Below are 15,369 nucleotides of genomic sequence, written 5' to 3'. Positions count from 1 at the left end.
ATCTCTGTTGTGGTAATTTGGCGCGCGTTTGAGGCCATTAGACAAGAAAGGGCGCAGAATCGTGAACAACGAACAAACAATGTTCGTATAAACTAGCGATGAATAAGTGTTGCTCCTCGAGGGACCACAAAATATTAAAAAAAAAGCAAGATTTTCGGTATCGATTTCGTTTCGACATCCGTTTATTCGAGCGTACTGAATTTGATAATCGTCTTTGGCGTTTGATAAATTATTCAAAAATGTATACAAATTGGTTCAGCATCAAATATTTAGAAATTAAAAATGCAAACGCCCAAAATTCCGTTTAAGCAGAAATTATTCCGACTTTTTCCGCTTTTCCGTAATTTCATGGCGCATCACCCCTCGTCATTGATGAGTGCTCTGGTGATTTGTGGGTGCGTGAGTTCTAGTCAGTGGTACCAGGTGAAACTTAAATTTTTGCTTTGAATATTTTTTAAAATCTTACACTAAAATTTTCTCCATAAAACAATATTTTTTTTTAAAATGATACTAGGTAAAGTTAAAAAGTTTCAATATCCTTTGGATTTAATTCGGCCAAATCTTTTATTTAGCTCTCAATCGATTCAATGTTTCGGAAAACGATAGTTTCTAATAAAATTTAAAAACAATGTTTCACAATTTCGGAAGTATTCATATTCATAGCTTGAATCTATTTATTATTTTCTAATTCTCTTCTGTAATTCTTGTCATATTAGTTATTATGAAATACCACTGATTTACACAAACACAACTTTTTCACCGACTGATTGATTCTAAAAAAAAAATTAAATTCAATAAACTTTTGAAAAAGAAACTGAAAGTTTCTAAATATAGATATTTTCGAAACGCATCACTGTTGAGTTTCCTCAAGCCTCCAGGTCACTCACGTACGCCTGGAGTGAGTTTCGAAATATTTACCAGCTGAGGAGGGCAAACCTGATAAAAATGTTAGCTTGTGTTTTGTGCAAATATTAGGTTTTAACCGTTAAAAATGGAATATTAAGTTTGTGTTTTATAAGTAGTGAATGTGAATTGCAGTTTTAAATATTCATTTCTCAAAGAGCTAATATTCTAGCACACTCAAGCCACAAGCTTCAGGGGTGCTAAATTATGGAAATGTTCTATGGTGTGATACAGAACTGTTTCATCAAGCGATTTAATTGTTTGTTTATTGCATTTATGTAGTGATAATCATTAGAAATTATCACATTAAAGATTAGGCTTGTGTGCAAAGCACCAAACATTTCTGGACACCGGAATTGCAAAACTTGCTATCCTCTGGTGTAGTTTTGTTTTTCCCACACAGTTGTTTTTTTTTTGACAACTTGCGAAACCCAATCCAACAACATGTGCGGATTCCGTAACCGTTGTTGTTGGTTGCGGGGTATATGGGATTCCTCGTCAATTTCCCGTAAGGTGGTAAACAACGGTGGATCGAAATTTCCACCCAAACAAGCACAAACACACTTACGGCGATAGTGTGCTGCTTGCTCGTTTGCTTGACTCGAATCATGCTTTGCTCAGCTCATGATGCAGTCTTCATTTGCGAGCGCTCGGAATCAACAGTTTAGTTTGATTTGAGCTGCCCCACGAGTAGGAAGCAAACAACGTTTCGGTTCTCGGTCTGGATTATTATTACTGTTATAAAACTACTGAGTAGTTGTGTGTACTTGTTACTAGTACTACGCCCAGGCCTCTCCTATATAGTACCTACTCTATACACTTAGCTAGCTCGATTATTTGCTAGTGATTCTCTCGAGTCTACGCGAATTTCTATACAATTTTGTGAGGTAATTGCGCGATCGCTCGTTTGGTGACGTCGACGTGTACGTAGTGGTGCGATACTTTCAAGTCTCAAGTTAAAACCAAGACCTGTTTCTCCAAGGTACGGACACGGACTGAAATTCGGGTTCTCATCACTTGTATTTTCCTTTCGCTCGAGTTAAATGCCTCGAACAAGTCGGATTTTTCCATACTATAATTGTGCAGCTCGCTGTTGGTTTCGTTTAATATCTAAAAACGTGCAAATAAACTTTAATCACTGAATTGTGTATGCAACAATGCATTGGAGACAGTGATCGATTCGCAAGATCGATACGTTCATTAACATAGTGATAGCAGATTGAAGTTTATCGATTGCGCCATCTTGTAATAAGACCTAAGTGTACCCTAGCGCACTTGCTGGATTAAGGGAAAAAAAATTATCTATCGACAGACGCGTGTGTGTAGATTTAAATTGTTGCGTTGGATGTGTGTGCCTAGGGCTAAAAATAATCGGTCCAGCCAGCGACCATTGTAGTGAAGTTCTATAGCCAAAACACTTGCCACCAAAAGTCAGCTTGGACAAAAGCGTGTTACCCCAGAAAGTGGAAAATCAGCACCCATAGAAGAGATCAATTCCTAAAAAGTTTTCCAAGAGTCCCTGGATAAGAAAAGATGAATCCTGCCAAGGGAGGAACCACAGCCGGAGGTTTCACCTACCCACGTTCTATTCCAGCCCACGAAGGACACCCGCAGAAGGATCTGGACGGTGGTAACAAATTCGCCTCCGACAGCGGCGCCGTAGATTCCGGTTATCTGTCCGGTCAGTGTCTCAGTTCGTGTGAGTTCACCTCGTCTTCGTCCGTGGATATTCCGGAGGAACGTCCTGTAGAGCAGAGGTTTCACCACTCGCAGCAGGACAAACCCCAACAAACAATCCTAGCACCGGTCCTCGAGGACGACTCGCATACCTTGGACTCCGGAGTCGATTTGGACTCCAGTCAACAGTCGGAATCAGCCATGCGGGTGAAACCTATGAACGATTTGGCCGCCTACTTCGCCAAGATGAACGTATCCTCGTACGCCCAGCCCGTGAAGCCCGAAACTTACTACCTCCAGAACAAGTTCGGCGATACGTAAGTATATTTTTAAATTGTTTATAAAAACTTTCCTAATTGATTACCATGGGGATTTTTCTGGGAATTCGTAACTGAATATATTGGTTGCGATAATGCTGGGTTTTACCTCAGTGAACAAGAAAAGTTACGAGGTCTCTCTGATAACGATTCTAAACTTAAAACTTCCCGTCCCATTGCCATTGTATTGATCTTTGGTAAACATGACAGCACGTAGAGATAACGCGTAGTGGTCGCAGTAGGCTATATTATCTAGAATCGAGCTTGTATTTTAACTAAAATGAAATTTGTAACTTTGATCTGACACAACATACCTATTCTATGATATTTTACTCTCGTGAATTAGTAGTTTCCATCTATTTTTTCGTTATTCGCTATGTCTCGTTAACAAAAAGCTAGAAAGTCTCCTTGAATTTTGTAATTTTATAGCAAAAAACGAAAAAAAAATCGGTTTCATATACATTCAGTTGAATTCTGTAGGAAAAAATGACCCAAATCAATTTAAAAAAAAAATCCAAATCCAGGCTAGCGCGTTTGAACTCCATGTCGAAAAGACCTAGAAACTTCCCCGTAGAGAACGTTTGAAAATCAGTTTTTGATAAGCTTGCTATTCGAAAACAAAAAAAAACTTTCCTCCTCCGAATGATCATAACAACAAATCACCAAGCCACGTGGATGACGTTGTTTGCGACTTCTAATCGTCGTCGTTAGTCATCGTTGGAAATTCTTGATCCCCCTGTGAAAGCAAGCAAACGATTTCTGTTATTTTTACCGAGAAACTTCCATCGAATTCTCAGTAGAGACCAGTGAGTAGTATCTTTCCGATTCAACTCCGCAACACCTGGATGGGGGTGGTAGATAGCTAAGAAATGCTTTAAACCAGTAAACCGGGTATTATCATATCCTGTTTGTTGTGTTGGCATTTGGCGCGTTTTGTCATATAGACATGAATGATCTCCACTTAGTGCCGTCAATCTCTCGAGAATTGCTCAAACAAGTTTGTAGAACACCTCGTTGACGCCGGCGCGTGAAAACCACCCAGCAATAATAAAACAACCTATCGTTATTTATATTGTCACCTTATTTCGTTTTCGAAAGGTGGCCGAAGTTTTGTGGTATTCAAAGTTAACTGAAAAATGAAGTAGATTAGATTGTTGTTTTCGTCGTTCGACTTTAAAAGTCTAAAAATTTCGAATCGTTTTCTGTTCTGTTTTCCAGCTACTTGCACTTGGCTGTACTCCGTGAAGCCACCGAAGTGGTGAAACTGCTGGTCCAGGTCGCACTCAAGCCTAGCTGGTTGAACATCCAGAATGATATGGGCCGAACACCGTTGCACCTGGCAGTGCTCAGCGGTCAGAAAAATGTTGTGCGACTATTGGTCCAGTCTGGTGCCATACCAGTTCGTGACGACGAAGGAAACACGCCGCTCCATCTGGCCTGTCTGTACCATCGACTTGAATGCGCGTACGAACTGCTGGAACCCCTTAACAACAACTTGGAAGAGTGGAACTATAATGGTAAGTTTATCAAAAGAAATCTTAATTTTTTGTTTAAAAATCATTTCTCCGACGTACCGTCACTAACCGGCTGGATTGCATGGAATTTCCCAAGCTGGCAAAACCCAAACGGGTCCAGATTTCAATGAACCTTTGTGTCTATTTCTCAACCGACCGCGCGCTTCGGCAGGAAACAAACGGGAAGCCTTGGGAAAAAACATAATTTCGCATGACGCCCGATCGTGTGAGCAAGTGATCTCATCTGCGCGATCAACGTTATATTTTTTTTTTTTTTGCTCCTGCGCTTTACCTTTAGCAGTAGCTTCAATGATCTGGGGGCACCTTTATAAAACAATACTACCTTCTACCCGGTCAATCGTCAATCGGTCTTTCAAATATAACTCATCTGTTATGGTAAGAGACAATCATCCTTCGGAAATCACATCACCGCGTAATTTGTTGCAGAACGACGGAGATGACGCTCGAGTGAATGAATCGAAACAGGGCTTTTTATGGTCATATTCTCGGGTTCCCACCGCACCAAGCGCAGTGATTAAAAATAGCACCAGTTGGTCAAAAAAACCCAAACTGTCTCCCGGCTTTCACCGAAACCTTTCGGATCTCCCATCACCATCGCCAAACACTTCTCCAACGCGGCTGCTGTTGGAGCTTGGCTTCGCTAAAGAAAACTCAAATTTTGCTGACGACGATGATGGTGATGACGATGATGCCGTTGAATATTATTACTATGCATAGCGTTTTCGGTATTCATTACATCAACATTTTCCCGCATTGAATCGGTCGCTCGTTGGGGCTGGTTTTTCCTGGCTTTCGTTGGTGATGGAAATAAAAGAAACGTGACCCAAGCCAAACAGCGGCAAAAATATGTACAACTCGAAAAACCCCAAAGCAGATGCTGATGATTTGGGCGAGTTATTTCTGATTCGGGGTGCTGGGAAAAAATAACCTGCGTTGGAATATTTGCACAATTTTGGGAACGATGAGAGACAGGGGAAAAAAATGAACCAAACGAAGACGACCGAAATTGTGCGATAATTTTAGGTTTTCCCAGCCAGGTTTTGCTTTTCAAAATTAGCCTGGCGCGCGTTGATGAAAACATTGGAAAGTCTTGAGCGGCGGGGGGATGTGCGGGAAAGAATTTTTCTACAAATTTCAAACGATCTTGTTTTCTCATGAGAGAGATAAATTTATCTTGGAGTTAGGTGGGAAATAGGTTGATTTTCATTCGCAATCCATATTGGCCGTTATTTGGGGCTGTCAATCAAATTTAAATGAACGAATAATGATTTTGTTTTATCTACAAAAAGGCAAACAAAATAAATAGATTAATACAGTTGTTCATTCAATACCTATTTAATTCAAATTGGTCATAAAAAAATCGTTTTCTGCTTTTTCGACGAGCACTGCCCCAGTAGGCCTTGCTTTCGTAGATTTGTGCCGATCATTGAACTTCACAACGGTTTCCAATATCTGCCGGTCTGCTTTCTTTTCGCTGGAAAAAGCTTGTTATGACAAACGCATCCGTTTTGGGGATAACCGCAAGGAAGCCCCCGGTTTCGAATTCGCTCGACAATGACAAAGTCATGTGAATCATACACATCCATCTATCGCTGGTCGCGTCGTCGCACGCGCATTGTCAAAACAGAGCAAAACACTCTCGAACGTCCGGTTAAACCGCATACTGCGATTGGGAAAAATCCATCCACCCGGATAGTAGGCGCTGCAAAAAAAACTGCAACAGCACCGTGCGATGAATGGTAATGCATCCAGAGACTAAAGTAACCACCCTGAATCGATCAGAGAGCGGCGTACAAACTTTCGCATGGTTTTACTTATGTAAAACGTCTTGCGGTTCATGTCGATGGATGGATGACGAAAAATGGTTTTGGCTTTTCCCAACCAATAACGGTGATGGCTTAAAATAGCATTTCCACCTCTTCTCCAGCAGTGGCAGAAGCGGTACGCGAACGAGGTCACATGAACCTGGGGCTTTTCCAATATTCCATCCCCAGCCAGCCAGCCAGCCAGCCTGCCAGTACATCTCCTCACGTCTTACCGGCGTTTATTGTTGCTGTTATTGCGGGGTTCGTTTACAGACACTAGCCCCCATTTTCTTCGACCTCGACCTGGTCGATCCCTGCTTTTTGGTCAGGGGGGTAGTTTCGTCGGTGCCGATGTCGTTGTAGGGCAGGTTATCGATTTTAATTTGTCGTCTCCCCCGTTCAATTCAGGGAACTTATGCCGTGATACCGTTTAGTAAATCACGATAATAAAACCTCATGGTAGCTCGCTACAGTCGTATGGCGATTGTTTGAAACAGCTCGAGGGAATTATTCATTCAGATGAACCTAGTTAAACGTCATTTATACACGTTTGTAATTAGATTTGATGTTGAGATTAGGATGACATTTAGTAGATTTCCTATTTTTATCTAAAGATCTAATTGCAAACTTACGCTCCACACTGTGCAGCAGTATTCGTCGTGCTTCGTTCACATCGAAAGCAACGAACGACGACATTGCTGCTTCTCGTGTCCGCTATTATTGTTGAGTTTGGGTTTTCCCCAGTTTGCTCTCTTTCTCGTCGTTCACGTTCCCATCTACCCAAAACCAGCTTTGTTGTCAGTCCCCTTGCCAGTCCGCCCCAAAACGTCAAGACCACCCCATTCAAATACCAACACTATCATCGTCATCATTGCGATCATTGAGGAAAAACACGGCGGCAGTCATTTATTGATGAATGTAGGTATACACAGTCATAGCCTTTGCCTTAACCGTTGGCTGAGTATCGAAAAGTTGTTGGAGAACGTCATCGTAAGGGTGTGCTCACACAGTTTTGGATTTGACTGTATGCTACAATCCGCGTGCTATGCTATGTGTGGTGTAGAATCGTTTGCTATTTTTGTTTTGATTACCACCGTTCGTCTCTGAAATCGGGTTTCACCCCCTTGTATGGGGGAAGGAATCAACCAACGATACCACATTTAGTATACCTATTTATATTTGTTGGAGACTTTTCTCCAACGCCAATCAATAACAGATGGGAAAACCAGAGGTGTTCTATATTGATCGTGTTTCCATAAATACTTGAAACTCAATGACTTTGATCAGAAAGATAAATCGATAGAGGTGAAGTCCCTCTGATAAGTTATAACCTTCTTATGTCCCCACGCAATCGCGAAACACTTTCCTCATCACCAGTCTCAAAATTCAAACGAAGACACTAACGCTTCTCCTGTTATCACCTGTCGTCGTCTGCCATATCAGCAGCGCCGAGACAACGAACCTAATTGGCGGCAGAGGTGGTTTTCCCTAGTCATTAGCTGCTCATATGGTCTTTACACACTACTCCGTGCATCACTTCAAACGGCTTCTTTCGCGCCATTATCGCCCTAATTGCGTCACCCTTCAGTTCAGGTGTTGCGCGGCGCAACGAGGAGTTCAATAGAAACTGACGACCTTGGGGAAGTCCCACCGAAACGCTCCGACCGGGCTAGGTCACAGTAATCTCATTGTTTGTAAGGTTTTTTTTCTGGAGTAAACATTTTGCGGAATTTGAACAATTTCTTGAATGTAGGTAATTAAAAGGAAATCATTCGTTTCAAATGAAGGAATTGTAAGTTTAGAAAAAAAAATTCTTTCGACAAGTGCTTGAGCTAGATTGTTTAGTAGAATTCATCAAGTTTCACTTGGCACGCTTCAAGCGTAGTGAGAATCCCCGGATTCCTGTTTTTTTTAAATAATAGAGGACGTTATGAGATAATTATTAGAACATTCATGACGCTTCAACCAGCTTTACTTGTAACGGAATTAGTCAAGTTGGCATTTCGAACTATTTTTCACATACGATCAACTGATCCCAATTTATAAAACCTCTTCAAAGGCTGATCCCGGATGATCCATTCATTAATTAGGGCCGGACCTCGATATAATTAACTTTATTAGGTACGATGAATGAATGGGTTTTTTCGTTTCTCATTCCTTCCACTGTCCTGTACTGGACAGTTTTTTTTCTCCATATATAGATTATCCCAGTAGATATGTGCAAATCACAAGGCATTAGGTCATTCATTCAGGAGGCGATCACTTGTACAATGCATGCATGTGTACGAACATCCGGAATCTCCGTGATGTATTGTTTACTGTCGCTTGCTGAGGAGACCTCTCGAGTACAGGGAAAGTACACCGGATAAATTGAAAGGCACAGTTTTTTTTATTGCCAGCGATGATTGCGATAAGTAAATGTTTTGTTATGATAGACTTCTATCTGTTTTATGTTCTTTGGTATTTAATTTGAATGCTTTTTATTAAAAGAAAATTTTCAAATTTCTATTAAGTTTGATTGGGAAAAATCTTAGTTTAACAAAACAGGCAACATCTCAAAGCAAAGTCTGGTCAATTTTAACCGAGAAGCCGTATTATAAATAGCAGAGTGGATTATAAATATGCATACAAACTGCCCCGACGGAGGAACGCACCCAAACGACTTTATAAATATTCATTCCCAAGTTTTTGCTCAACCGCACTCTCGATCGGTCGAACGCGGAAAAAATAATTTTTCTAGTGTAGGATTCCTTTTAGACTCGGATCGTTAAATCTCGACAGTTCGCAGACCGGCTTAAGTCTCTCGCCCATATGCATTTCTCGGTTGAGTCAATCTTGGATGTGAAGCCAGAATTTTCAACCTCGTTTCCGAGTGAATTTTCCTTCTCTTAATGTGTTAAATATAAACTCTACATCTCGAGAGGCATCCCAAGCCAATCGCTTTCGTCTGTCGTCCGTCCAAATTGCGAGATCGGTCAGTGGTCTAACTCACCAATCATCGTGCTACCATTTTTGAACAGCCGAACAACACAACATCTGAAACATTCTTTTGCGACAGCGTAATCCACAAACCCAATTGGACATCGTGGATGATGATGAATTTGGGGATATTCCCCAACAGTACATTGAGTTGGCAACAGAGTTCCGCGTAAAAATCTGAAACACCCAAATGAGGCAGTCGCCGTCGTAATCAGCTTCACGATAATCGAACAGCCCCGATTAATCATAAGCCTTGTTAACAATCTTATAGCAGTTGGGGTACTTAACAGTTCCCCCTCCTCAGAAAGGGGTACAAAGTACAAAGACTCTCTTCTGTCCGTGCTCTGGGTATCCTTGGACAACATTTGAAGTGACCCGACCGGCATTCAATTACCACAACGACGGGAAGCACGTAGCCCCCGGTTGTGATCATCAGCTTCGGCAATCCCCATGCTTCTTGCAGGCAAAGCTACACGTGAACGACAGCTGTGGGCCGGTTTGTACACAACAACGCGGTCTGGGAATTCCAGAGGGTTTTCACGCGTTTTTTTCTACTCTACTCAACCGCCCGCGTTGCTTCACCTGGTCCGGCGCTTTTGTTAGAAGAGCGAACTCTGAAGTGTTTTGCACCGGTTGGCTTTTTTTTCCTTAAAATTTCATCTCAGCGGTTCGACGCGTGACAAACACTTCGAAGATGTGTGTTGCTGATCATTATTGACTTTCTGTAAGCTGAGGAAATGTTTTCGCTAATTAAAACTAAATCTCAAAAACCCGTTTTGGCAGCAACTTGATGGTATTTACTCTCCATATTTTCTCGATCTAGAGAGAGAGACTCATTAGAGACGACACGAGGCAGTCGGATGGCATTGGCTTGGCTCCTAACGATAAGATATAATATTGACTTTGGCTAGCCGCCTGGCATTGTTAGTGGGTTGTGGGCTTGTCCAAAATCACGCAAAACCGGTTCTACCATATGTGGAGCACCGTATCTGACCAAACTCTGGACCGTATCAGTAAATTCGCTGTTTTTTTTTCTTAAATTTATTCTTTCGCGTGGTTTTCATGCACGTACATCCCCAATATTTCGAATCTAGATTGCTAACGTTTACTTTTATCACTTTGTACTTATTATGTTTTTTTCTTCTCTGTTCCATTACAGGCAAACGATGTGTCCACATTGCCGCCGAAGCTTCAGACATCGACATGCTGCGGTTGCTCATCAATGCTGGAGCCGATATTAACTCAAAGGTAGGCGTCAGTCCTAGTTTGTCCCGAAAGCTAATTAAAGCTGTCGAGGCGATTTCACTTGTTTACAACCAAAAAGACTTTGTTTCTTTCCAAATTGCTAACCGATCTTAATTTTTTTCCAAACTTTTCAAAACAACAGGAAGGCACAGCGGGCTACACCCCCCTGCACATCGCCATCGACCGTCTCGACGAGAAGCTGGTACAGTTTCTGCTCGAAGAGTGCCCCAAGCTGCGGCTGGAGCAGACGACCTATGCCGGGCTTACGGCCTACCAGCTGGCCGCCCACAACCAGACCTTACTGAGCAGGCTAAGAAGCCGCGGAGCCGAGCCACTAACTCCACCGGAGAGCGACTATGAGGATAGCGACGACAGCGAGGAAGACGAAAAGGTAATTTGCCGTTCCAAAGCAACGAATGCGCCGAAAGTTCTTCTGGCGTGTGTAAAATGAATCGTTTAATGGCTTCTAATTGGTGTGGTTTCCATTAATATCTCTATTGGTAAAACTTCTCATCTTTGGTATCTATACAAGTTCATTAGAATCAGTTTGAAGTTTGACTGAACGACTCCTATGCAAGAAAGGTTGCGAATTGAATCGTAAAATAGGTGAGAACACTCAACGAGGTGTCTCAAGTTTCGAATGTTATACTTACATACTGCAAGATGTGTGTTACTCATAATGTCATATCAGTTAGACGAGATAACCCAATCACTTCTTAGAACGGCAAATTGATTCAACGCTTAATAGCTCTTCCATTATTTTTTTTCTTCTTTGAAATCAACTTTATCAGTATTGAAAAAAAAAGTTACCCATTGCCAAATTCTTTAGAACTACTAAGATTAACCTCACGCGGCAAGGTTAACTGTTGAGCAAAATTGAACTAACGCTTGGTTTTTTTTTCTTCTTCTCTCTTTTCTTCAGTAAAAACTTCTTCCAAAAAAAATATGTGTCGTGTTCTTCGTGTCCCCCTTCAATTAAACAAACAATACAAGTCAGAACAAACAACAACAGGTTCACATACGTTAGCAATAGCAAGTCCTACTGTGTATGTGTTTGTCTACCCGTCTACGTGTGTGTTATTCCGGCCCCTCGACGTTCGGGATCCCCGGTATCCGGGCATCAGTGGAACCACGAACAGCACGCTCGTCGAGGGGTGCGAGACGGCGCTGTTTACCAGCTCGTGGTGAAGGTTCCCATCGTTCTGGCGAAAAATGAGAAATGATAAAAAATAACCCACAACCCTTTGTTGACTAGTTTTTTAAGAGTGAAAAGACTTACGAGAGCTTATCCTAGCAAAGAAAATTTGTGCACTAAGTTCACCTAGCTCGTAAGATTGAATTTTTGAACTGAATTCAATCATGTTCAAATACAAATAGTCTCAATAAATAGGAAATTATTTATGTTTATAAGTACTAAACCATTCTAATCTCTAAGGTTCTATGTTAGGACATAACTCTCACCTGTAAATATTGTGTAATAAAAAAAAATCAACTAATTGTACGCTTAAAATCTGTGTCTGTGTTTTCTCTTAAACGATTCATTTTATGTTTGGAAATATTTTGTGCCGAAACTAACCTGTCCCTTTGTTTCCTTTCTTTTCTTTTTCTCGTTCAAAGATTCCATCGTTTTACGGATCCAATGTCTTTGGTAGCCAATTTCCTGGCCTCTCAACCATCAACGTTGCTTAGGCAAAACGAAAAACTAATTATTCCTCTTTTGAGAAAGTTTTTACTCAAAAAGTAACTTAACAATTATTTTATTCCCTTTAAACAAAATATCTACCGACTTGATGGTTTAACTTTATTTAAACAAAAAAAAACGATCCAAACAAACGTGGCAGTGTGCTCTGTATCTCACTGTTAAATGTTTAGAATAGGCGATTTTCCCACCATTAAACCGAAAAACATTTAAATTCCTTGCCAAAACATAAATGTAGAACAACCCTTTTTAAGCTTCTCTTGTGACAGTAACAAACAGTCTGGAAATAAACCATATCTACATCAAATTTTAAAATTTTCCCCGTTCAGTAACCCTCGTGTAGAAATTTTGTGTACATAAAATTCTATGTACCTGTTAGTGTACCATCACATTTTAACTCATCCCGGCCTGTTCATTGATCAATAATGTATCGTTTCTATTGCTTCAAATTTTAAATTCTTTTAACATAGAAACACCAATAGGAAAAACCTTTGTACACAAGCGTAGAACAAACTAGCGAAAAAAATCAATGTTTCGAAATTCGTTCATGGCTCATCAACTGCGTTGGTAAAATAAATTCAAGATAAATGGAAGATACATTTATTGTTTATACAAATATACATACTTGAACAATATTCATAATGAGTTATTTTTGGCTCCGCTTCGTTTCATTTTCTGAAAGAAATGTCCATTAAATTGTTCTTTACTCTCTATGGAAAATGTCAATCACTAGAAAAAATCGTACAGAAAAGAAGTATCAAACTATCTCAATCATCTTGGCTTGTATAAATGTTTCTAAATAAGTAGGTACTCAAGCATAAAAACTTTGGACTCAGAATTTAATCGGAAAAAATTGAATTTAATACAATCCAGATAAGCATTTTAAACGTTTTATCCTACTCCTAGACAAACTGAATCAACAATACACAAAATATAGAGAAAAAAATGTGTTCGTAGTTAGATTTGTGATTAATTTGTTAGATTTCTGTGCTTAAAAATGTCATTTCTGTATTCCATTTTTATGTAGTAGTTAGAAACATGTTTGATATTTCAATGTTTCTGAAGAATTTTTTGTTGTTAGTGATGGATTTTCTAAAGTTCTTTCATCAATTGACTTATTGTTTCCTTTTCTCATTTTTTTCGATATTAACAGCATGTTGTGGATGCCAGTATTGAAAATCTCCCAGAGTAACCTGAACTAAAATTTCGTTTTTCAACGCACTATCCGAACAATAAGTTCAAACAAATTCAATGGTAAGGTCGGGCAATCTCTTGCCAAACAACATACATCGTGCGATCAGTCGAAAAAATCATTTCAAAATAGAAACGGATGCGGTCGAATGTGGTTTAAGGTGAGTAAATTTTATTAGTAAGTATGTATCTTTTTAAATATTCGTAAAGTTACTCAACGTTAATCGAAAACGGTTGTCCAAATGGTAACATTCGTTCAACATTCAAATTCGTTACATTTTGTTTACAATTCAGAAAGCAAAAGGGTACTTTAATTACCTTAGATATAACTGTATTCAAGCCTTACCAGATAAAATTCCAATAACGATGCGAAAATTATCAGAAGACATCTTTCACAAAAGATGGTATAACACTTCCCTCTCCTTCCAATTATTAATCACCTCGGAGGGATTCGAAGAATCATACTCATTTTTGCCCGTATCCAAATATCCTCCTATGTCAAATTTAGATCGATTTACTCGATTATTTCAGTCATGCACAAATTGTATGGGAGCCTCCTCTCCTTTTATGTTTCTCTAATGAAAGGTGGAAAGAGCTTCAATCCATCTTGGAACTCTCGCATGCCAAATTTAATTCCGAGAGATCTTAATGATCGAGTATTGCAGAAATTTGTATGGGCCCCCTCTTCTCTTCCACCCAATGCAAATCTGGAGCAATTTAAAATAATCATTGAACCTTTTCCAATTTCACTTCATTCCGATCGTCCGTTTATACGTGATGGTATTACAAAGAAAACTCCATTTTTATGTATAAGATGGTCCCATTGCTTGATACGTTCCCGATGTATGAAAAAAAAAATAGTAAGGGAGCCCTCCTATCCTTCCCATCCGTTACTACTGGAATTAAGTTGGGGCTCTAATAGTCATACCCATTTTCGTACCAAAAAATCTTCTCATATCAAATTTAATCCCATTGAATGATAAGTTTCAAGCTTTACTACATAATTTATATGGAAACCCCTTCTATTCCTACCTTCTCCACAATACGTAAGGATTGGCGTAAGGATTTATGTATAACAATCGTAGAAACATAAATATCTCTTACTCAAATACTTGATTTGATTCCATTTGCTGGTTTCGTAAACATATTTATTTATTTATTTATTTATTAATACTAGCAAAGTTAGAAAATTTATTATACATTTTTGCAATCGGGTCTGAATGAGCTTACAAAATAATCAAGAACAAATTTACTTTTAAAACTAGAAACTACAAACTATTAATTTTCTCTATTGAACCGTAACATACGAAGTCGTAATACCACAGAGAACAGACTTACAAGCTAACCTACGAAACTTGTGTAAAATATCCAACGACCGTTTTTAACTGATTTTAATTTTTTGGCTAGGCCACTATATGTCTCCAAACACATCAAAGAGAACTTTCAAAACCAAACTGAGAAAAAAAAAACAAAATTTTGGTCAGTTTTGAACATGTCGTATGAACATGGACATGGTTCAAGAAAATCGCTGTTGAAGTTTCGTGACACTTTCGTCACGTTACATAATGGAAAAATATCTTAAAAGTTAATTGCTTTTTTCTTCAAGCAAGAAGTGCTAAATTTTGAACAATGGGAATGCAAAAGCGACACGCGAAAGTAACCCGCTTTGAGATGTCTAGAATCAGTTCTGATGGGTAAGACTGATCGTCAAGAACGTTCCTAATTTATTGGATATAGTCGATTCGTCCTCTGACGATAACCGTCCAAGAAGTGTAAAAACTTATTCTAAAACTGTTAGCTATTTTGACTGCTTCAATAGTGCAAAAACAAAGAAAGTGAAATTCTGTCCAGCCAAAGGTAACTTCTACTGCATTCACCTAGAAATAAATTGAACCCCTCTATTTTAAAGTTTCATTATTAATGAATTAATATACGATTAAGCCTTTTCGAAAACTGGGCACTTGAAAATTTGATTAGTAACTTTTGAACGGCGCAATAGATGGCACTGTTTAAAGGCA

General features: G+C 39.5%; 1 protein-coding gene across 2 annotated transcripts; it reads left to right on the top strand.

The window, feature by feature from the left end:
* Positions 1–1,220: 1,220 nt before the first annotated feature.
* On the top strand, positions 1,221–12,795 carry LOC129759647 (NF-kappa-B inhibitor cactus-like). 2 transcript variants are annotated; one of them, XM_055757154.1, is made up of 5 exons: positions 1,221–2,897; positions 4,116–4,414; positions 10,376–10,464; positions 10,604–10,852; positions 12,079–12,795. In XM_055757154.1, the coding sequence occupies exons 1-5, from the start codon at positions 2,437–2,439 to the stop codon at positions 12,148–12,150; spliced, it is 1,170 nt and encodes a 389-aa protein (XP_055613129.1). In that variant the 5' UTR covers positions 1,221–2,436; the 3' UTR covers positions 12,151–12,795. The 2 variants fall into 2 exon arrangements, with proteins under 2 accessions (XP_055613129.1, XP_055613130.1); XM_055757155.1 differs by lacking the exon at positions 12,079–12,795 and adding an exon at positions 11,384–11,971 and having other exon boundaries at positions 1,226–2,897.
* The last annotated feature ends 2,574 nt before the right edge of the window (positions 12,796–15,369 follow it).

The sequence above is a fragment of the Uranotaenia lowii genome, unplaced genomic scaffold, assembly GCF_029784155.1.
Source record: "Uranotaenia lowii strain MFRU-FL unplaced genomic scaffold, ASM2978415v1 HiC_scaffold_23, whole genome shotgun sequence".
Classification (NCBI taxonomy): Eukaryota; Metazoa; Arthropoda; class Insecta; order Diptera; family Culicidae; genus Uranotaenia; species Uranotaenia lowii.
Note: the sequence above shows the minus strand (reverse complement) of the source record. Positions and strands in the feature narration are given on the sequence as shown.